This window comes from Pezoporus occidentalis, unplaced genomic scaffold (genome assembly GCF_034315485.1).
Source record: "Pezoporus occidentalis ecotype Australia unplaced genomic scaffold, CSIRO_AGI_Poc_V1 ctg191, whole genome shotgun sequence".
In the NCBI taxonomy this organism is placed as follows: Eukaryota; Metazoa; Chordata; class Aves; order Psittaciformes; family Psittacidae; genus Pezoporus; species Pezoporus occidentalis.
In genome coordinates, this window is record NW_026913760.1 from 1,059,727 (window position 1) to 1,078,483 (window position 18,757).

Here is an 18,757-nt window from a genome sequence, read left to right on the forward strand (position 1 = left end):
AGGCGGGTGGGCAGGGAACCGCCCCCTCGCCGGGCTGCAGCCAATCAAGGGAGGAGTAGAGCCCCTCATTTGCATGAATTCGAGGCGCGGCGGAGTCTCCCCTGATTTGTAGAGGGCTGTCACGTGGGCGCGGATCGTTGGCGATTTGAAAATACGGTGCAGCGCGTCACTAACGGTTGTGATCCCTCCGCGAGTAAAAGGACAAAGAGTCCCCCGGTCCCGGGGAGCCCTGCCGGGGACCGGGGAGCAGGCGGAGCGGGGCTGCCTCTCCTCACCACCCGCTCTCATTCTGTGCACCTTTATCCACGGTAGGCGGTGAGCGCAAGGGGGAAGAGGACGAGAGGTGCGACGGCGCGGAGGGATACGCGGTAGTGAGGTTCGGTTTGAACTCCTGAGGCGGGACCGAGCCGGTGGCTGAGGGGATGCGCTGGGGCGGGCGTGAGGGGGGCCGCGGAAAGGTGGGGTGAGCCGGGCCGAAGGTGGAGGAGGTGGGGAGCGCTGGTGAAGGGGTATAAAGGAGTGGGGAGCGCTGGGAGGGTACCTGAGGGGTTTTGAGGGGCGAGCGGTGCGCGCTGGGGGTGGGGGGCGCTGGGGGAGTCGTGGCCCTTGAGGTAATGGAGGTGAGCCCGCACCGGGCGGTTCTCCCTGGCGCAGGCATGTCTCGTTGGTAGAGGAAGGCACCGATTTCTTAGCGTGGGCTTAAAGCAAGTTGTGCGCAGGGTATTTAACGGTTTAATTGTTGCACCAAGTGCGGAAAAAGGCGCAAAGTGGAACCCAAGTTTCTGTGGAACCAAAGTTTCAGACTGATGTTGTTGAGTTCTGCATGCTTAACTTAAAATCCAAGGAGCTACGTGCAGAAAATCTTAGCATCCTAAATGTTCTGCTTCCTACTAAACTGCTCATACTTGTTGCAACGCTTACAGCAAAACGATCACAGTGCGATTATAGAATCCTGGTTTGGGTTGGAAAGGACCTTGAGATCATCTCGTTCCAAACCCTTGCCATGGGCAGGGACACCTTACACATACTTTGTGCTTAACGCACTTTATACTAACATGAAATTGATGAGGAATGGACGTGTAGTGTGAAGCACTTCTGCTGTGCATATTTATAGTGCCTTTTTATATCCTTTCTGTGGAGCTGTCTGGAGATAAGGCTCTCCCTTTCCCCCCCCCCCGTTAAACACTTGGTTGGAGGTAAAAACCTAGATTGGGTAGAAGTTTAAGAATGGTGGCCAGCTTTTGCTCTTACTCTATACCTATTAAAATATCTTCTTTTTCTTTTAGCTAGGTGCGTGTAGTTACGGGAGAGCAAAGGCTGGCTGAATGCTCCTTAGAATACATCACTAAGAATGCGCGGGCGACCTAAGAAAGTAAACGTTCCCCTGAAAGGTAAAGAAAATGAGAGTGCCTGTCCTGAAGGGAAGGAAGAGGCCATTTGCTCTGATCTCTCAAAAGGCCACAAGATTTGCAAAGGGACTAAATCAAAAGTCATCAAGGCATCCAAGAAGGAGAAAGTCAGTGACTGGAACCAATCACAGTTGCAAGAATGCACCCTGAGATACAGCACAGGCCTCGGGAAGGAATCGTGCCACAAGAAGGAACAGGATGGTAGCTGTCAGTATACTTGGAGCTTTCCTGATACACCAACAAGGGATGTGATCATTGAACCTCCCTTGCCTTTGAACAGCAAGGAAAATTTGTCACGAAGTAGGCCTGTTTCTTTGGGTGGTGAATGCTACTTCACACCTAATAGGAACAAAGCAGAAGAATCTAATTGTGGAATATCAAAGAAACGGGAAAAAAATGTTGGTGTTGCAGCTGTAACAACTGGTGAATTTGGGATTACTCAAGAAAACTTTACTACACCATCTCTTGGTAAGGCTGGAGTGCCTAATGACAGTTGTCTTCCTCAGAGGGGTGTCAGGTTCAGGTTGTCTGGCTGAGTTGGAATATGCCCAAGGCTAGGACTGTGATGTGATGATGTTGCTGTAATTCCCTATTGAATGTTTTTCTGTACGGTTAATGAGGTGTCGGTGAGTTTCACAAGGCAGTAGTAAGCCAAATCCTGCAAATATTGGTAGACAGTTCCTTAATTACCAATGGGAAAAGTGAAATAGAGCTCCTTGGTTGGTATGTAGTTTAGTTAATTGTAGTTAATGTAGTTTAGCTAATTTGGTTTTGCTCAGGAAGGATCTTTGAGCTGAGCAGCTAACTTTAGATGTTTTCATAAACACAAATCACTCTTAAACAAACAAAAATGCCATTTTAAAACTTTAGATATTCTTACTCCAAAAAGAATTTTAGGTTTTTATTTTATTTTATTTTTTCTATTTCAGGGAAATCTCCAACTCCATTAAAATTTCGTCGAAGATCAACAATTGGAGTACGGGGGTCACCAGAAAATAACGCCCTTATTCAGTTCCTTGCCCAGCAGAGAAGCAACAGGAAAAAAGCAGCTTTTGCACAGGTGAGAGTCTTTCTCAAATATCAACATATGCTGGCAGCAAGAGAAGGCAGGTGTCTGGAATAAGCCAGGAGGAGGAACAACCATGGCCTGTATTTTATTGACTTCCTTTGGACACCTTACATTAGAAGAGAGGAACATTAGCGGGTTTGCTTGTGCAGAGTTTGGAGTCTTCTCTCCATGCCCAGCTTACTCATATATTTTAACTTGTATGTACTATAACCTGTTTTTGCCATGCTTATTTTTTGACTAATTACTGTGTTAATAGTTTAAAGTGAAGTAAATGCTAGCATAAGTGTCTTGGTTTATAATCAGATGTTCTTAAAGTAGCGTAGGCTGTCAGAAACCAAATTTTGGATCTGATCTAGAGGGGCAGATTTTGAGAGGCAGTAAAACTTAATAGATTTCTCAGTACAATTCCTCTTTTTGCGCATTTTTATCACAACTCAAACTGAAGCCAGGTTAAATACAAGATTCTGTTCTTCTCAGAGTTTCTTTTGTGCCAAAGTACAAATAGGAAGTAATAAGCCCATTTCTCTTGGGGAAAAAACCAAACCATCTTGTGGTTAATTTTGTTTTAGCAGGTTAGTCCTTTAAAATGCAAACCTGCCAGGTTGTTGAAGGACAAGATAGATGCTTTTCAAGCATCTTTCAAATCGGTACAAGAAGCTGAAGCAGAAACTGGCTCCTCTGGACTGTCACAAGTGGATGCTGCTTCCCAGGGAATGGGCTCTTGTAAGTTGGTTATATTTGCGGTCAGTGATTTATTTTAAACGTGAGGTCTGCCTTTAGGCCAAAAAGTACTAAACTACAAACAGTTATTATAAACAGAAAAAGAAATACTCCTTTGTAAGGTTTGGCACAGGTTTTGTTTGTTTAAACCCATCTCATTTCTTAGTGCATCCTGAATAGTGGTTTCTCAGAATAGCCCCAGGAAAAAAACCCAAGCAAGCACTTGTATATTTTGGGAGCTGTTTTCTTAGGGTTACTTTCTAGATTTATACCCTTTAATGCCTAGTGAAAAGTAAATTAGTGTTTTCACACTTTTTCTGTGAAACTGAGAATGGTTTTCCTGATGACTGGTTTTAGCTGTGGTAACTGATATCTCTCTTGATCATGATGTACAGGCTTGTTTAATAACTTTCAAGTACAGCAATTTTAGAAATGCTGTTACATTACTGAGGTGTGACAACCTTGTTAACAGCAATAGTAAGTATTGCAAAAGCAAGTCAGGGCAGTACTGTGGTTTTAATGTGAGAAAATAGTAGTGTGGATGCTTCTACAATGCTACTCTGGTAGCAGAAACTACAATGCTTCTCTGGTATTGGTGGGCCTAGTAACATTTCTATGAAAAGAACAAACTTGCTTTGTTTTAAAGATTTGGTAAAGTTATTTTCTAAGTAGAACCTAAAATGCATGGGTTTTTTTTTTTTCTTTTTCCTGACTAGAAAGTTACCAAGCTTTTTGAATCTCACCATTCTTTAGGTGAAGAGCCACAAAAAGAGCATTCACTGAAAAACCTGAAGTTTGTGGTTTGTTGTTTGTTTTTTATCTGATGCAGCTCAGAACAAAGTATGTTTTACAGAAGAGCAGAACCTGGATCAGTGCAATGAAAAGTTCATGTCTGATGACAATGGAGCTGATTTGAAAGAGAATCCAAGACAAAATCTGACCAGCAGCAGTAAGCCTGATACCGAGATCTTGTCTTCATGCCAAGATGTGTCTGTCACTGAGCCTGCTGCTGCTGTTTCAAAGGTACTTTATAATATAAGTGTGGGCAGAGAACACACACACACATATATATATACACATATAAAATCTTGTAATTTTTTCTCTAGGAAAGGGTTTATGAGCAACACAATCCTATTGAGTCGTTGGAGACTGTTATAACTAAAGATGTCTTAGAAACAGGCCATGGTAAGAGGATTCATCACTATACAATCTCTGTTATATTCTTATTAGAAAGTAAAAATACTTAGAATATTTGCAAGAAAATGTTTCACAAGCAGTCATTCCATGTCTGTCATCTTGTCTACAATTAATAATGCAGTAGAAACCTGATACAGCTTTGACATAAAGGCATAACACTGAAAATAGTGATCCTTTTTCAAGCGCTGCTGCAGAGGAGGCTCAAGTCAAAGTTTAAAACTGAATGCGGAGCTCGTTCAGTACAACTTAGCATTAAACATGCTTTTACTTAAGCACAATTCATAGGAAGGAAATAGCTTTTAGGAGAGGAACTGAAATATTTGAAAGGTGGGGTAGGGCCTCGTGGGCTGTGTGTTGGCAGTTCTGATGGGAAAAGCAAGCTTAAACTGACACACAGGCATAATTGTTTGGAGTTTCCCTTAGTTTTGCTAGTCAGGCCAGTTGTAGGGAAAAGCATAGTTCATGCTTGTGAAGGAGATAGGGGTGTTAATGTAGAGAGTCCCTTTGTGTACATTAGAGCATACATATTTCACCCCCAGTTTACATGGATGAGAGAGAAATCCTTGTGTAAAATGCCTTTGCCTTCTGTAGGGCTCCCTTTCTACTTTTGTATGGTTTGTAAATTTCTCAAAATATGAAACGTAAATGCAGCACAATAATAGCAGAAATTTGGAAACATGGATTTTTTGTGATATTGATGCATAGACTCTATGGAGATGTGTACTTATACTTCATGTTGCTAATGCTATCGTCTTCTCAGTTTTACTTCAGTTTTCAATTGTCATATTTGTCTACTTGCTCTAAAGATTCCAGTTGTGAGCACATCACTAAAGACGTTACAAGTAATGTTATGTCAGATCTAAGCAGAAGGGAAGTCAGCTTTGCAGAAGAACCCAGCCTGGGAATGTGTGATGAAAGCAAGGCAGCAGTCACACCACAACACTTAGGAAGGGGTTCCCTACCTGAGCACGGAGAGAGCGGCTCCCTCTTGCGATCTGTGCTGAAGAAAACACTGACCAAGGTGGGTTAACTGACTCACGTGGAGTCCTAAGGATGAACTTCTGCAGTCATCATTGAACTACCAGGAGCTGAATTGTTGAAGATAATTTTTACTAATTAAAATGCATTTTGAAATAATTTAATGCTCTCAGTGGGTATCTGTTTGCTGTTTGGTCATCTTGGAAGCTTTGCTTGAAGTTTTTATGGTAAGAGAAGATCCATATTATGTTGTTGAGTTTTATTCATTTAGGAAACAAGTAGGTTTTTGTAAGCACTGGGACCGATTATTAAATGTTGCTTACAGAAGAGGATATTTTCACTTTCGATTTGCACAAGGACAATGTTTTAATTAAATGGTATTGAATAGATGATTGTATTACTTGATTTTGATAGGAATACTCAAGTGGGATTGACAGCGGAGGACGTGAATCTCTTGCAGTCTCCAGCTGTGCAGAAACCTTTGAAGCAGTGCAAACAGGTCAGATTCACATTTTGGTTTTTAAATAGGCGAAGTATTTTGTGGCATCTTAAGGCTTTGCCTCTTTGCTAATTCTGAAGAATGATATGCATTAACCACCACTGAAGTAGCTCAAGTGTGGCGTCCTACTGTGTGAAGGAGAAAATAAGGTGAGGAAGAAAAATAGTGTCTATTAAAAGAAACTGAAAAAAATTGCACTCTGAAACTTGACCTCTAACACCAGAATAGAATCACCTGGTCTTGAAGACATTTCACACTTGTCAGCTGGAACTTGCGGAACAGCCAGTCATTTAGTCCTCTTTCTTCATTAATTCTTGATACTGTAGTAAAGCTATAGTGAAAATTCTGGTGAACTCCCTAAAACATGTAAAGGTGGTATTTTGCTGTTTGTTTTGCGGGGTGGTGATTTTTAAGAGAATGTTAAGACTCATAAAAAGCCCTTGAAAAGTCTGCTCTCTGACAGTTCCAAGTCCACTAAGCAGCCAGTGTATTTTATTACAGTAGAGAAAACAGAAACATGGAGCTCCAAAAAGCTAAAGAAGAGAGTCACTTTTGGAGAAGTCCTGAGCCCAGAAATATTTGATGAAGCTTTACCTGCAAATACTCCACTGCGCAAAGGAGCAACCCCAGTCAGGCTACAAAGCAGCAGCCCTTCTGCAAGGCCAAGTCTCCTTGAGGAACCGTTCCCACAGCTGAACTTCGATTGCAGCAATGTAAGGGTTTTGTTGGAGTCTTTTAAGCCATAAACCCAGCCTCTTGGTCTCTCTGAATGTTCAGGTTTGGGTTATTTTTTTTCCCCAGCCTGCTTCATTTTGAAAAGAAATTGCTAAAATATTACAATAGAGCCTTCTGGAAGCTTTAGAGTGGCATTGAGAACTTTTGCTTTTGGTTTCTGAATTCTAAGTAGCATTTTGCCCTATAGAGCTATATTTAAAATTGAGTACTGGTAGCACATGAAATGTTTTTCACTTCGCTAATTCATATACTTTTGATACTGCCTTTTGATAACTGTATTTCTTTTTGCCATATATGGCAAATGAGCTGTCATGTTCTTTAAGGAAAAAAGTAAAATCATTTGTTTGTTCCAAGCACTGATAGAAAAGGTGTTTTTTGTATATATCTGGTATGGTATATTGCTAAAATTAACTTTCCTTTTGTTTAAAGGAATGTATTGAGCCTCTGCAAGAGTCACTGGAGGGTTCTGTTGCTGCAGAAGACCTTTTACCTGTTGAAACTGCAGAAGGTAACCCCACCTTGTTTTTTTGTCATTAGAGATTACATCTTTCTGTCTCTGAAAACTGAGATATGACACAAGGGTTGGGGTCTTTTTTTCATACAAAGGGATCTATTTCAATTGTGCTAAAATAGAAATGCTCTTGCTTTCTTCTAGTGGTGGTTGCAGTAGCTGCGGTGTTTACATGTTCTTTTGGTTAACTGGACTTTGCTTGACTTTGTATTCTTCTCTGAAAGTGACTGATCTAATTAGACTTAGTGCTTTAAATACTTTTCTTACTATCTTGATTCTGGTAATTTTTGAGGGTTTAAAAGCAAGACGACGACAGAAAGCTGAAGGGGGATTGTGCATGTGTACGCATACATCTCAATGAAAGTTGTGCAAGGACTTTGCTACCAAATCCTCACCACTTTTGTTTTCCTGCTTTGTAAAGCAAGCTGTAATGCTTTTTTTTAATCTTGCCATATTTGATAGAGCTTAAGACACTGGTTATTCAAGACTAAAATGAATAAACATGCTGTGCAGAATGTTGGAAGTGATATGGATACTTTCCTCAAAATGTGATTAACTTTCTGTGTTGAAACTGAATCATAATCTTATTTTCTTCATATACAATAGCGGAAAGTGACAAATCTGATAAGACAGAAACTCCTGCTAAAAGGAAGGTGAGTTTAGTGATGATGTTTGTTTCATTTTTAACTTCTACAGGTGAAATTGTTGCATTTATAGCTCCTGATGCTTGTAAGAATTTTACAGGCTTAGGTATGAGGGTTGTTTATATCCAAATATATGGGGATATATCATGTTAATGCAGATAATATCTTAAGGAAATCTCATTTTCGAGTGAAAGTGGTTTTCCAGTTATTAAAAATATTTTTGGTTATGGTCTAATGCTTAAATTTATTATTGAATTTTCCAGGAACTTTCTTAAATAGTCTGACAATATTTAGAAGATTTATGCATAGACAATCATTCATAAGATTAGGGTCTTCACTCATGGGAATCTAAGAACTCAGAATCACAGAAAATTGAGGAGAACGGAAACAAAGTTTTCTGTCAGATTTTTCCATGTGGTTGAATTTCTTTGAGTCACAGGAACATGAGGTAGAGGCTGATAAAGTCAAGGTGATTGTGCAGCCTGTGATGACTTCAGGTATTGCTGAAAATGTGGTTCCCAGCTGAGTGCTGAAGGTCTTCATTCCTGTTACCCTGGCTGTTAGCCATAAGGCAGACACAGTATCAGATGGACATCTCTTATAGCTGAACATTTTCGATTTTCTCATTAAAATCTCCTCTTTGTACAAACAGGGCTGTATTGTACTGTGTGAGAAGACTAGCTCTATAAAGCTTTAATTTCCAGTTGTCAGTGTCTAGCTCTTACAGCATCATCTGTGAAATAACAAGACTATTGCAATGTGATTTTTGTGACATGTGAACCATGTTTTAAAAATAAGCACAACACACATGCACCCAACAGCTTCAAATTTGTGTTCTTCAACAGTGTAGCACCATTTCAGAGGAGACCGATTTCAGCATCTCAAAAGCCACAAGTAATCAGAATGCTAAGGATACTCAAAATCCAGGAAAGAACAAGGTTCAAAGACAAAGGAACATAACCACGTCTGCTGCCAAAAAGACACAAGTAAGTGTCGGCCAGTTGCAGCTGGTGATTTTGCCTTTATCTTTGAATTTGGACACTCAATGCAAGTGTCTCTTCTTGTGTGTTCTAGTGATTAATTTGATTTAATAAAGGTTTTCTAAAGAGTGCTGTTTCCTGTTGCTGCCAATATTCTCTTGTACAGGAACATTTCAATTACACTGTGTTTTATTCAGCCTTCTCCATCTTTTCAGAAAATAAAACATACAGGCTATGGGAAAAGAAGAAGGAAAAAAGTAAACAAGTCTTTATATGGGGAGAGAGAGATGGCTTCTAAGAAACCTCTTCTCAGCCCTATCCCTGAAATTCCAGAGCTTTTCTCTGCCTCATCTTCAAACTCAACAAAGGCAACTGCATTTTTTTCAGGTAATATGGTTTTGAGTTTTGTTTTGCCTTACTCCTCCTGGTGCTTCTAATTTTTTATTTCAACAGTTACATAGGAAAACTTTTGAGGGTTGAGTTCTGTGCATAGGCAAAAGGCCCAGGATACATTTTTTACTTTTAATTGCTTTTGTAATAGGAGAGTCCAGAGGATCTAACAGATTGCTAATCTCCAACTGGGTAAGTTTAACTCTTATTGGACTCCAGTGGAAAGCTGACTTTGCCTTGATGCTGGTATTTTCAGTCTTTAAAAGCAATAAGTTGGGCATGAATAGTGAAGTGTTTCTACAGTGCTTTTGTGGGATGGTTGTTTAGAAGATTACTTGTATAAATAAAATACTATAAGACTTTTGTTGTAATATTTAACAAAAGGCTTTGTCCATTCACCATTAGAGTCAAGTAACCACATGCTTATTCCAATCCAGAGGATGTACTTTTAGAGAATACCAAATCTGGAAATTCTGACAAGGATGTTCAACAGAAACTGGTGGCTGAAGAAATAGGAGGGAAAAACACCTGTGCGGTTCACACATCCTCAGGCTCTGAGGACCTGGATGCAGGAGAAGCCAGCAGCCTCAGTGACACCGTGTTTCAGGTGCCGAAGGGTGATCTGGAGCCTGTGTCTGGCAATGAACAGGAGGTAACTGATAAGCTTAGGAATACTGCTAGAAAATCAGAATTGTGCTTGATGTTGTTGGATAAAACAAATAATGTTTTGGGGAATTAAAAACCTGAGTGATTCGGTATTGGAACAGGCTGCCTGGAGAGGCTGTGGAACCCCCAGCCTTTGAAGGAGGTATTCAGAACTTTAGCAATGCTTCACTCAGCAGAAGTTTAGTCGCACATTTCAACCTTCAAGATTCAGTGTGTTGGTTGGGGTGTTTTGTGAATGATGAGACTTAGCAGGAAAACAGTTGCATGTGTTTAGTTGTCAGCTCTTTGGAACCAGGTTTTTGTGGGTTACAGTTGCCTATATTTACAAAAACAATTTCTTTCCCCAGTTTTCAAACGTTGTGCCAGATGCAAAGTGTGCTTTTGATACATCTGACCATTTCCAACAAGGTGAAGAGACTGCCTATGTAAAAAAGGCAAAAGAAAGTGGTTTCTTGATAGAAAATTGGAAATTACAAGAAAATCTCCTCAATGAAGCAGAGCAGCTGACAGGGCTGGAGCTTCTGCACCAACAGGACATGAGCGGACATGCAGATGCCCAAAGAACTCAGTGTCCACAAAAGGATTCTGCAAGAAGTGGTCCACCAAGAAGAAGAAGAAGCAGCAGCGCCTTGCGTTTTCTTCCCATTGGAAACTGTCTTCCATTTTGTTCTTATAATGTGGAAGAAATCTTCACTGCTCCTCATCTAGAAAATAAGAGTGATAACAGTGGTGGAAGGAGAGTGAGGCGCAGCATGAGACTACATAAAGGTGCAGAAATTGAAGGACTTGCATGGATTCAAGTACCCAGTGAGATCCAGAAGAACCCTCCCCTGGTAGCTTCTGCTTGCAAAACCAGGAGAAGGACGATAAGCACATCCACCTTTACAGAATCCAAGAACCTTCACCATAAAGGACAAAATCTTCTCCAGTTTTCAGCACCAGGGAAGAACAATGACTCTGTTAATCTTGCTGATGGGCCTTCCAAAAGATGGAGGAGGAAGAGCATGTGTGAACTCACAGCTCAAGAAACAAGAACTTACTCTCCAACCAGGAGAAGGAGCAGAAGACATTCTGTATACAGGAAGGACAGAAGTAACCAGAATCATTATGATGAAGTAGAAATACCTCTTGAAAATAACTCTAACATTTAGTGAGGTTTCATCTGATTGTCTAAAGTGAAGGTCAGTATTAGACTCATGTTCTCTCTCTTAAATACTGTTTTCTTCTCTCTCCCACTTATGTTTCCTTACTTACTATTTCTTTCTTAATTTTTCTGAACAACTTAGAAGTGATTTTCCTTGTCTTGATGCCTGAAATGCTTGAAGATCATAACTGTGTGGAAGACCTAGTTTGGCTGAGAGCATTGCTCTGGTAGACAGTCATGGCACGTAATCGGGAGGATAAACTTCTATCATGAACTGAATTTGATGTCACCTCTTTCCTATAGTCTCCATCCTTGCTTACATGTTCTCAGACTTTGTGCTCTCTACAGGTCAATAGCAATGAAGCACTGCTAGTATTAGAAGAAAACTCAAGTAGGACAATATACAGAATTTAAATAACATTGATGTGCATTTGCACACTTGTTATTGTAGTCTGGGATTTTCTTGCTAAATCTTTACACTTGTGGTACCTGCAAAGCAGGCTGGGATTTTAGCCCTTGGAATCTGGTTGTGATGATTCGACTGGATGCGTTTAGCACACCACCTTGCTCCATTTGCTCCACTCAAACGCACAGTAAGTGTAGGAAGCTGCTAAACTGGACATGTGTCAGCAAATGTGTGACTCTCAATAAAGAGGAATGAACTTGATAGTTCAAAAAGACAGTCTGTGGTGACAAGTTAGTTTCTAGACAGAGCTCTTTCTTTTGAAAGAACAGGATTCAAGCTGAAGCCTTTGTTATATTGTTGAAGTTGAAGTAGATAAAATGTCACTTTGTCTTTAGTAGTTATACTGGTGTAAGTTGTGCCCATCCAGCTAGAATTGCTTGAAGTGTCGATGTTTCCCATGTGCTTGAGCATTCCTTATAAATTGCTTTTGAAATCTGCATGAATTTTTTTCCAGATTTCAAAATTATCCTAAAAAGACCCCTTGAGATGCTCTGCAAATAAGAAAGAAATCACTTCTGGCTTGAAGGAGAGGAGTAGAAGGCGGGGAAGCTGTTACCATCTTCTGAAAAGACTTTGCTTTACCTTCTGGGCATGAGCAAGAGGCCCTATAAGTAAGGCTGAGGTTTGTGTTAGAATTAATGAATTCTGTTTCTGCTGTGAAGGTTGGACATTAGGAAAAAAAAAATCTTTGCTGTATTTAAAACTAATTTAAAAAATAAATTGGTTAAGGAGAGTGAAACATTCATCATACGGTAAAGCTGTGCTCCATCTCTGGCCATGTCCAAGCTTTGGTGTGTTACTGAACCGTGCGTATCCTCCAGAAGTTGACCTGTTGTCTTGCTGTTTTCATTTTTCTAGTCTGAACAGTGTAATAAAAAGTGATGACTGTAGGTGGTCTCCTTACACATTTGCTGTTGCTTTCATTTGTCATCCTGTTGTGTTTCAGCCGTAGTGAAATACCTGTGCCAGCTTGAAGGAAATAGCTTTCCATTGCAAATGATCTCTGCTGTGACCTTGGTTTTAACATTCTTGATATGGAATAAAATACTTTATGTGCTTGGCTGCTTTTACAATGGTTAAAAGCAAACGGAGCAGTTTAATTTTTTTATGCGTGTTTTACTTTTCTCTGCAGCCATCATCAGTTTGTCCCAACACAAGAACTCCTAAAGGCAACTTGAAAGGAACTTCACTACTTAAATGCTGTTTATCTTATGCCGCTTTAGAAATGTTACTGAAGTTGCTGCAGAATCATTTTGGTTGGAAAAGACTTGTAAGATCAAATCTGTTACCTGGCGCTGCCAAGTTACGACTAAACGTGTCCCTCAGTGTCACATCTAAACATCTAAACCCCCAAACCCAGTTTTCTTGATGTTTTATTTTGGGGTTTTCTCTTGTGTCTCAGTGACTGTTTTAGACTGGGAGACGGAAGAGTGGTAGTTCCTTGGGTTGAACCGGTTGCAGTGCAGTCTGTTGCTTTACCAGGAGAGGGCAGTCTGACATGAGCTTTTATGGTTTAATATAACATACACATAACATACTAGCTAAGGTTCAACTTTAAAGCTCCTGGAGATAAAAGCTAATAATAGCTGCTCCTTGAAATGAAAACTAATAATAGCTGCTACTTCTAACATTTAAAAAATCAAGCCAACAACTGTGCTGCACATTGAAATGAATTTGGAAAAGTAAAACTGCTGTACTGTATTCAGGTATGACTTCCTATACAGAAATCATGCTGTGTTCTTAAACGTTGTAGAGCACTGCAGCTGTGTGTGATGCTTGAGGGCTTAACCTGAAGTGCTGCCTGGAACATGCTTTTCCTGATATTGCTGTCCTATGCATCAGTTGCTGCAGCCCTAGAAGAGAATTCTCTCTTGAGGTTTCTTGAGTGGGAAGGCTAAGTGCATTGCAGATGTGAAGTCAAGTCAGAAAGAGAAGAGCAAGGATAGGGAGAAGAAAACAAAGCTTGTTTTTTCTTCCTGGCAGAACTTGCCAGGTTGGAAAGGGCTGTTAGGAATTAAATGTAGATGCTTGATGGCAGTTTGCATGGCTTGCATGAGGATGAAGCTGGATCCTACAGAGAAAAAAAGAGGTTGCAGTGAATGGGACTTGACCTGGAGAGAACTTGAGAGGAGTCTTGAGTTATGCAGAAGATTGTTGTAAGGGGGAGGTAATAATCTGTTCTCCATATCTGTACTGAATGGGACAAGAAATAATGTGTTTAAATTAGAAGAAAAAATGTCTCTGTTAAACATTAAGAAAAAGTTCCAGCAGCAGAGATGGTTGATCATGGGAATACATTGCCTTGGGAAGTTGTGGAATCTCCATCACTGGAGGCTTTTAAGAACAGATTAAACAAATATCTGTCAGGAATGACATATGATCCTTCCTAGGGGTAGGGATAGGGCCTGGATGGCCTCTTGAGGTCTCTTCTGGCTGTGTTTTCTGATTGCTGGAGATTAGGGTTGCAAGAGGTGATTTGGGACTTGCCTAATAACTAAGACCTGAGGTAGAATCTGTCATGGAATAGGGACCTGGAGGACTGCTAACACTGGGGGCTGTTTAGCATGGGAAGGAACTGGGGCACTTGGGAGAGAGCTCTTCATGCAAGGCTAGCAAAATGCTCTTAGTATGTGAAACATTCAGATCTCGAGTGACTCACTGCTCTTCCTCAGAAGAGTATAGACTCCTGAAGTGGTGTAACCTACAACTTGGTGTCTTTGCTGTTATACAGGAAGTGTAGCAGCAGATTAAACAAAGCTGTTCCACTTACAGGTTTGCTTTTCTACAAGTGAGTTAACATTAACCTTTGAGCGACCAGCAACTTCACTATCCCCATTCAGTCAACAGAAGAGCTTTCTGAAGACACCTCTTGGCTGCATTGCCATATTGGGGTGTAGGAATTAAATTCAAGGTATATTGTGTGCCAGTGCAGACATGTGTTGAGATATTCCAAGTTTGGAGTCCTGCTTTTCAGCTGTTGATGTGGTTTCCACTGCTAGTCTTTGCCGCCTTCGACTTGGGTCACTGTTTTGCCTTTGTGCAGTATTGAGCTCCATGTCAGTCTGTGTGTTACAGTGGCATCTAAAAACCTGTGGTGTTGGCCAGTCTCACCTCTCTCCCTGCTCTTCTAAAGGGAGTATTTTTCCTCTCTTTAGAAGGTTGTTACAAAGCTTACTTTGTGTTTAAATGTACTTAACTAATGTTGAGTGCTGTATTGTATAGGCTTTAAATGGCTTCAAGTAGGATAATAGCACTAAGTGTATATTGCCCAATAATTGCATTTACCAGATTGCTGTGTAATTATCATGCTCTGACTGACAGAAAGGACAAGTGTAGCTCCTAGAAAGACTGATTATTTTGCTGCTCTGTAATTATGATGTTGTTAATAGGGAAGAGTAATTACAGATCACTTGTGCTATCCTGTGAAGTGCAGGCTTCATACATTCTCAGCTGAGTTCTGAGTGTAAAGAGTATTTCACAGCTGGCATGGTCTTTGCTTAAATTTGCTTAATGTAAGTGAGGTGGAGATACAAAGAACAACAATACACACACCTGAATTCTTCAGGAAATTTTAAAGGGAAAGTGTTAGTGTGTTCCAGGAATTGTCTTATGCCAGTACTTTGTCATAATGAAGATGCACAGAAGTGGAGAGGATATGACCAAGTTTTCTCACATGGGAGTTAATGGAAGTAGTTTCCCCAAGCTGACATTCATGGTAAGTGGGGGAAAGAAAATAACAAGAATTGTATGTTTTTTCTGCTTTTTTTCTTAAACGTCAGTTGTATCTAAAGCTTTACCTGGTCTTCAGCTTATTGTTTTCTACTTCCTTCTAATTGGGCCATAGAAGGGCATACTGAACCACCTAAGTGTAGCATATAAAATTCACTATTATATGTTCATTTATTCTAGCTGCTGTTTAGAAATGCACAAAAAAAATTGTGTTTTACTTTTCCACTTCTCACTCTGAATCTTTTAGCACTCTGATACTTCACTTAAACCTGAAAGGAGCTTAGTGATGAACTGATTTGTGCCTAAGGAAGCAAACAGAAAAGCATTGTTAGATCCATGTACAGGGAAATGGAGAGAGGAAGGAAAAAAAACACCACTGAAGTATGTCGAGTGTAGCTTAAGCACACAGAGCAGGAGTGGGCAGTGAAAGAATCCTGTTTTCAAGCTGCTAACAGGTAGGTGAGCAATGGAAATCAGTCTAAACCAGTAAAGCGTAGTTGGGTATTCCTTCAAACTGCACGTTTTTAAGAGGAGGAGGTAAACAGTGCAAATCAAAATGCTTTCACTTGAAACAAGGTAAGGTCTAATTTCACTGTGTCCCAGGAGGAAAGATGAAGTTGTGCCTGTGACTTACAGACAAGAAGGCTAATGTATTAGTTTTGTAATTAAGTCCTGTAAATTGTGCATAACAGAGCAATGAACTACTTTAGCCAGGCTTTGGAGGGGGAAGAAGAAAAACCTATGCGCGCTGGGAATGAGGGCATGGAACATATTCCCTAACTCAAACCTGAAAAACCTGGTGTTAGTCTTGGGTTATTTCCAGTGACCCCTTGACTCCCATCTTCCTGCCCCCTGCACAGATTTGGAACTGGTCAGCCAGTTCTGTTTTTGGAAGGGAGAGGAGACAGATATAATGAATGGCTTTTATTGTGCAATATTTCAAAACCTTTTTGACTGCATTCGGATGGGATGGAAAATGTTCTACCCTGCACTGCAGCCAAAATAAATAAAACATATTCCCTAAACCTGGATGTGTGTTTCACTCAAACTGGCAGTAGTTAGAGCTCTACTCTGAAACAAGAATTCAGTTTGACAATTTTTAGGCCTTGTTCAGCTGAATGTAACAGCCAAAGAAAATACTTGGAAAAAATTAAATAATACACATATTTACAGCTTGCAGGTGGCATTAATTTTTTTGTGGCTCATAGTATTTAGTTTTAGGAATCCCTCTTAGTTGGGCTAGATTGGAGAGTTCAAAAAATACATATTGTCTCTTTTTTAAATTAGTTTTTTCTTTAATGAGAATAGTCTCTCTGAAGGAAAATACATTTTATGGAGCTCCCTGATGGGTGATAAATAGTTGTGATTCAAGGCTTTAAAAGTTTAGGGTCTACCAAGAAACTGAAAAATGTACAAACACAAGACCCAGCAAACCAGCAGTAAAACCTCCTGACAGGAGCCTGCTATGCACTGGCTTCCAGCTCCACTAAAGCTTAGTTTAAATACCCTGTTATGGTGCAGGCTTACTGCTGGTTTTAGCATTGCCAAGCAGTTGAGTGAAGTCCTTGCACTGTGTTACTGGGATACTTCACGTTGTGAAACATGTTTTATAGCCCGAAGAGCCATATTAATAATAACAATTTTTAATTTAGGCTGTGAAGGAGTAAAGCTAAATGATCAGAAGAGCCACCATGCCCAGACAGCCTCCACCCTGCAACCAAAGCTGTTATTTCTCACAATCCTAACTTGCAAGCAAAAATCCCTTTGAACAAATAATATGCAAAACTCTTAATGATTTTAAGTACATAAATGAGCCTCATTTTTTACATCATTGTGATCAAATCATTAAAGATTACAAACAGGGTCTCAAAGTCCAAAGAGAAGTTGCAGGAGTGGGTAGACATCATTCCTTCAAAGCCCTAATGATGTAGTGAATAAACAAGGTAGGAATCAGAAAACTGGGCTTTTTGTCCCCTCTATGATCTGGGTTGGGTTTTGTTCTGTTCTTGAATTAAATTACTCAGTTTCCTTGCTCTTTGTCTTCTATTTATTTGCCAGCACTTGTAACATCAGGGTGAAAAATACGGATCTAATATCACCATCCATTAAATCAACTGAGTTATACTGAAGACACTTTTGAAGCCCTGTTTCACTCTGTCATAAATAACCTGCCTGTGTCACACAAATGTTTGGACAAACAAATGCACTTAGCTCCATGTTCAGAAGGTCAGTAATGCTGAGTTCTGGTAGTAAATAATACTCACTAATGCAAATCTATTAGGGTTGTAAGGGAATTCACATTTGAACTGTGACTTGGATATGTTGAGTATCCTCGTGTGTGCTGTTGAGGAAAAAGTAATCGTGTGGGTACAAATATGAATGATGAATAAAAAGCTCATTTTGTTCTCCCCTCAAGAAAAAAAAATCTTAAGTACCCATGGTGTGTTTTGCCAGGAAAGCTCTGTAAGGTTTATATAAGAAGTAGGTAATGTACGTGTGGCTTATCTTAATTCCAAGCATTACATAATATAAGCTATGGAATATAAACCCAAATGTTCACTTTATAATTCTCTTTTGCATCTCCTGCTGCTTGCTTCTCACAGGAGAAGAGGTCTGTTGTACCTCGTGGAGTTTCCCAGTGCAGAAGCACTGTGTTCCACTGCCTCGGCTTTGGAGTGTTCTGCCCTCTGCTCTGCCTCGCTTACCTTGCTTCTCTCATCCCAATGCTTCCTCCTCTTGCTCAATACTCCAATGTCCAGCTCTTGCCCGTCACAGAAATGAAAGCTGCCTCACAGAGTGAGGATCCAAAGGGGGAAGCAGAGCAGTTGGTAGCACAGAGAATGGCTGCATATGCAAGATACTGCCAGCAAAGCAAATGAGAGCGTTGCTGCCAGGAGCTTTCTCTAATGTTTGGCATACTGCCTTTTAATAGAACCACAAAGAGCCCCAGTCACAGCCAGATCTGTGGCGTTAAGTGCCTTGGAATTGCACCTTTGTATAAGAGTTAAAGCAAATGATAAGGCTTTAGGCAGAATTAAATATGTGGTTTCACACCGAGACACAGAATAGCCAATGTCTTAAATTGGTCTTCTTTTATTAGCAAAGAAAATCTCTGCTTCTGAACATTTCTTTTTTCTCATTCCACTAAGGATCAGCAAGGGCTTGGGACTTGGGGTGGTAGTTGAGGAAAAGCCTTAAACCAAATCCTGAACCTTTCTTTTTCCATATTTTTAGCCTGCCTTTCTTCTGCTTTCAGTATTGAATGCAGCACAACTACTATGACCGTGCCAAAAGCTGTTTAAACAATATTAAGATGTTTTCTTCAAACTTCTCCCTAGGAAGATGCTCTTTTTCAAGAGGAATGTTTTCCCTGGAGCATTACATCATGAATTGGTTCAGTTCTTGGAGTAAGAAATTGGACCAAATGGTGGAGAAGGTCTCCAGGGGAAACATACTTAGGCTGTTAAGTATTCCCACCAGAAAGCTTAGAAACCGCTTACATATTACCATTCTGTCCACATTTAGCCTTTCACCTTACTGCAGCTGAACAGAGGGGAGGGGGGGCTTCGACTTTTTTTAAGGAAACTTGAACCTCCTTTGTTTTTGTCATTACAATTTTC

At 40.3% G+C, this 18,757-nt stretch overlaps 1 protein-coding gene and 1 long non-coding RNA gene across 5 annotated transcripts in view; both read left to right on the forward strand.

Moving 5' to 3' along the window:
- Positions 1-150: 150 nt before the first annotated feature.
- CDCA2 (cell division cycle associated 2) lies at positions 151-12,463 on the forward strand. The gene is made up of 16 exons (XM_062617026.1): positions 151-315; positions 1,287-1,877; positions 2,339-2,469; positions 3,048-3,201; positions 4,028-4,221; positions 4,305-4,383; positions 5,202-5,416; positions 5,788-5,872; positions 6,377-6,585; positions 7,037-7,115; positions 7,725-7,771; positions 8,608-8,748; positions 8,958-9,129; positions 9,570-9,784; positions 10,146-10,979; positions 11,863-12,463. Exons 2-15 carry the CDS (start codon positions 1,352-1,354, stop codon positions 10,947-10,949), a joined length of 3,051 nt encoding a protein of 1,016 aa, XP_062473010.1. The 5' UTR covers positions 151-315; positions 1,287-1,351; the 3' UTR covers positions 10,950-10,979; positions 11,863-12,463.
- A 2,064-nt stretch (positions 12,464-14,527) lies between these two features.
- Positions 14,528-18,757, forward strand: part of LOC134162792 (uncharacterized) — a 71,801-nt gene continuing 67,571 nt past the window's right edge. For 3 of the 4 annotated variants that reach the window (XR_009964448.1, XR_009964450.1, XR_009964449.1), the window contains exon 1: positions 14,528-17,363. This is a non-coding gene — a long non-coding RNA (uncharacterized LOC134162792). The remainder of the gene's footprint in view (positions 17,364-18,757) is intronic. The other variant, XR_009964451.1, reaches the window with a different exon arrangement.

What these genes read in the sequence shown, in the direction of transcription:
- CDCA2 (XM_062617026.1), top strand. Translation starts at nt 1,352, where the DNA reads ATGCGCGGGCGACCTAAGAAAGTAAACGTTCCCCTGAAAGGTAAAGAA. An exon ending in CTTTACTACACCATCTCTTG is followed by an intron (nt 1,878 to 2,338) that starts GTAAGGCTGGAG and finishes TTTCTATTTCAG; the next exon opens with GGAAATCTCCAACTCCATTA. An exon ending in TGAACTTCGATTGCAGCAAT is followed by an intron (nt 6,586 to 7,036) that starts GTAAGGGTTTTG and finishes TTTTGTTTAAAG; the next exon opens with GAATGTATTGAGCCTCTGCA.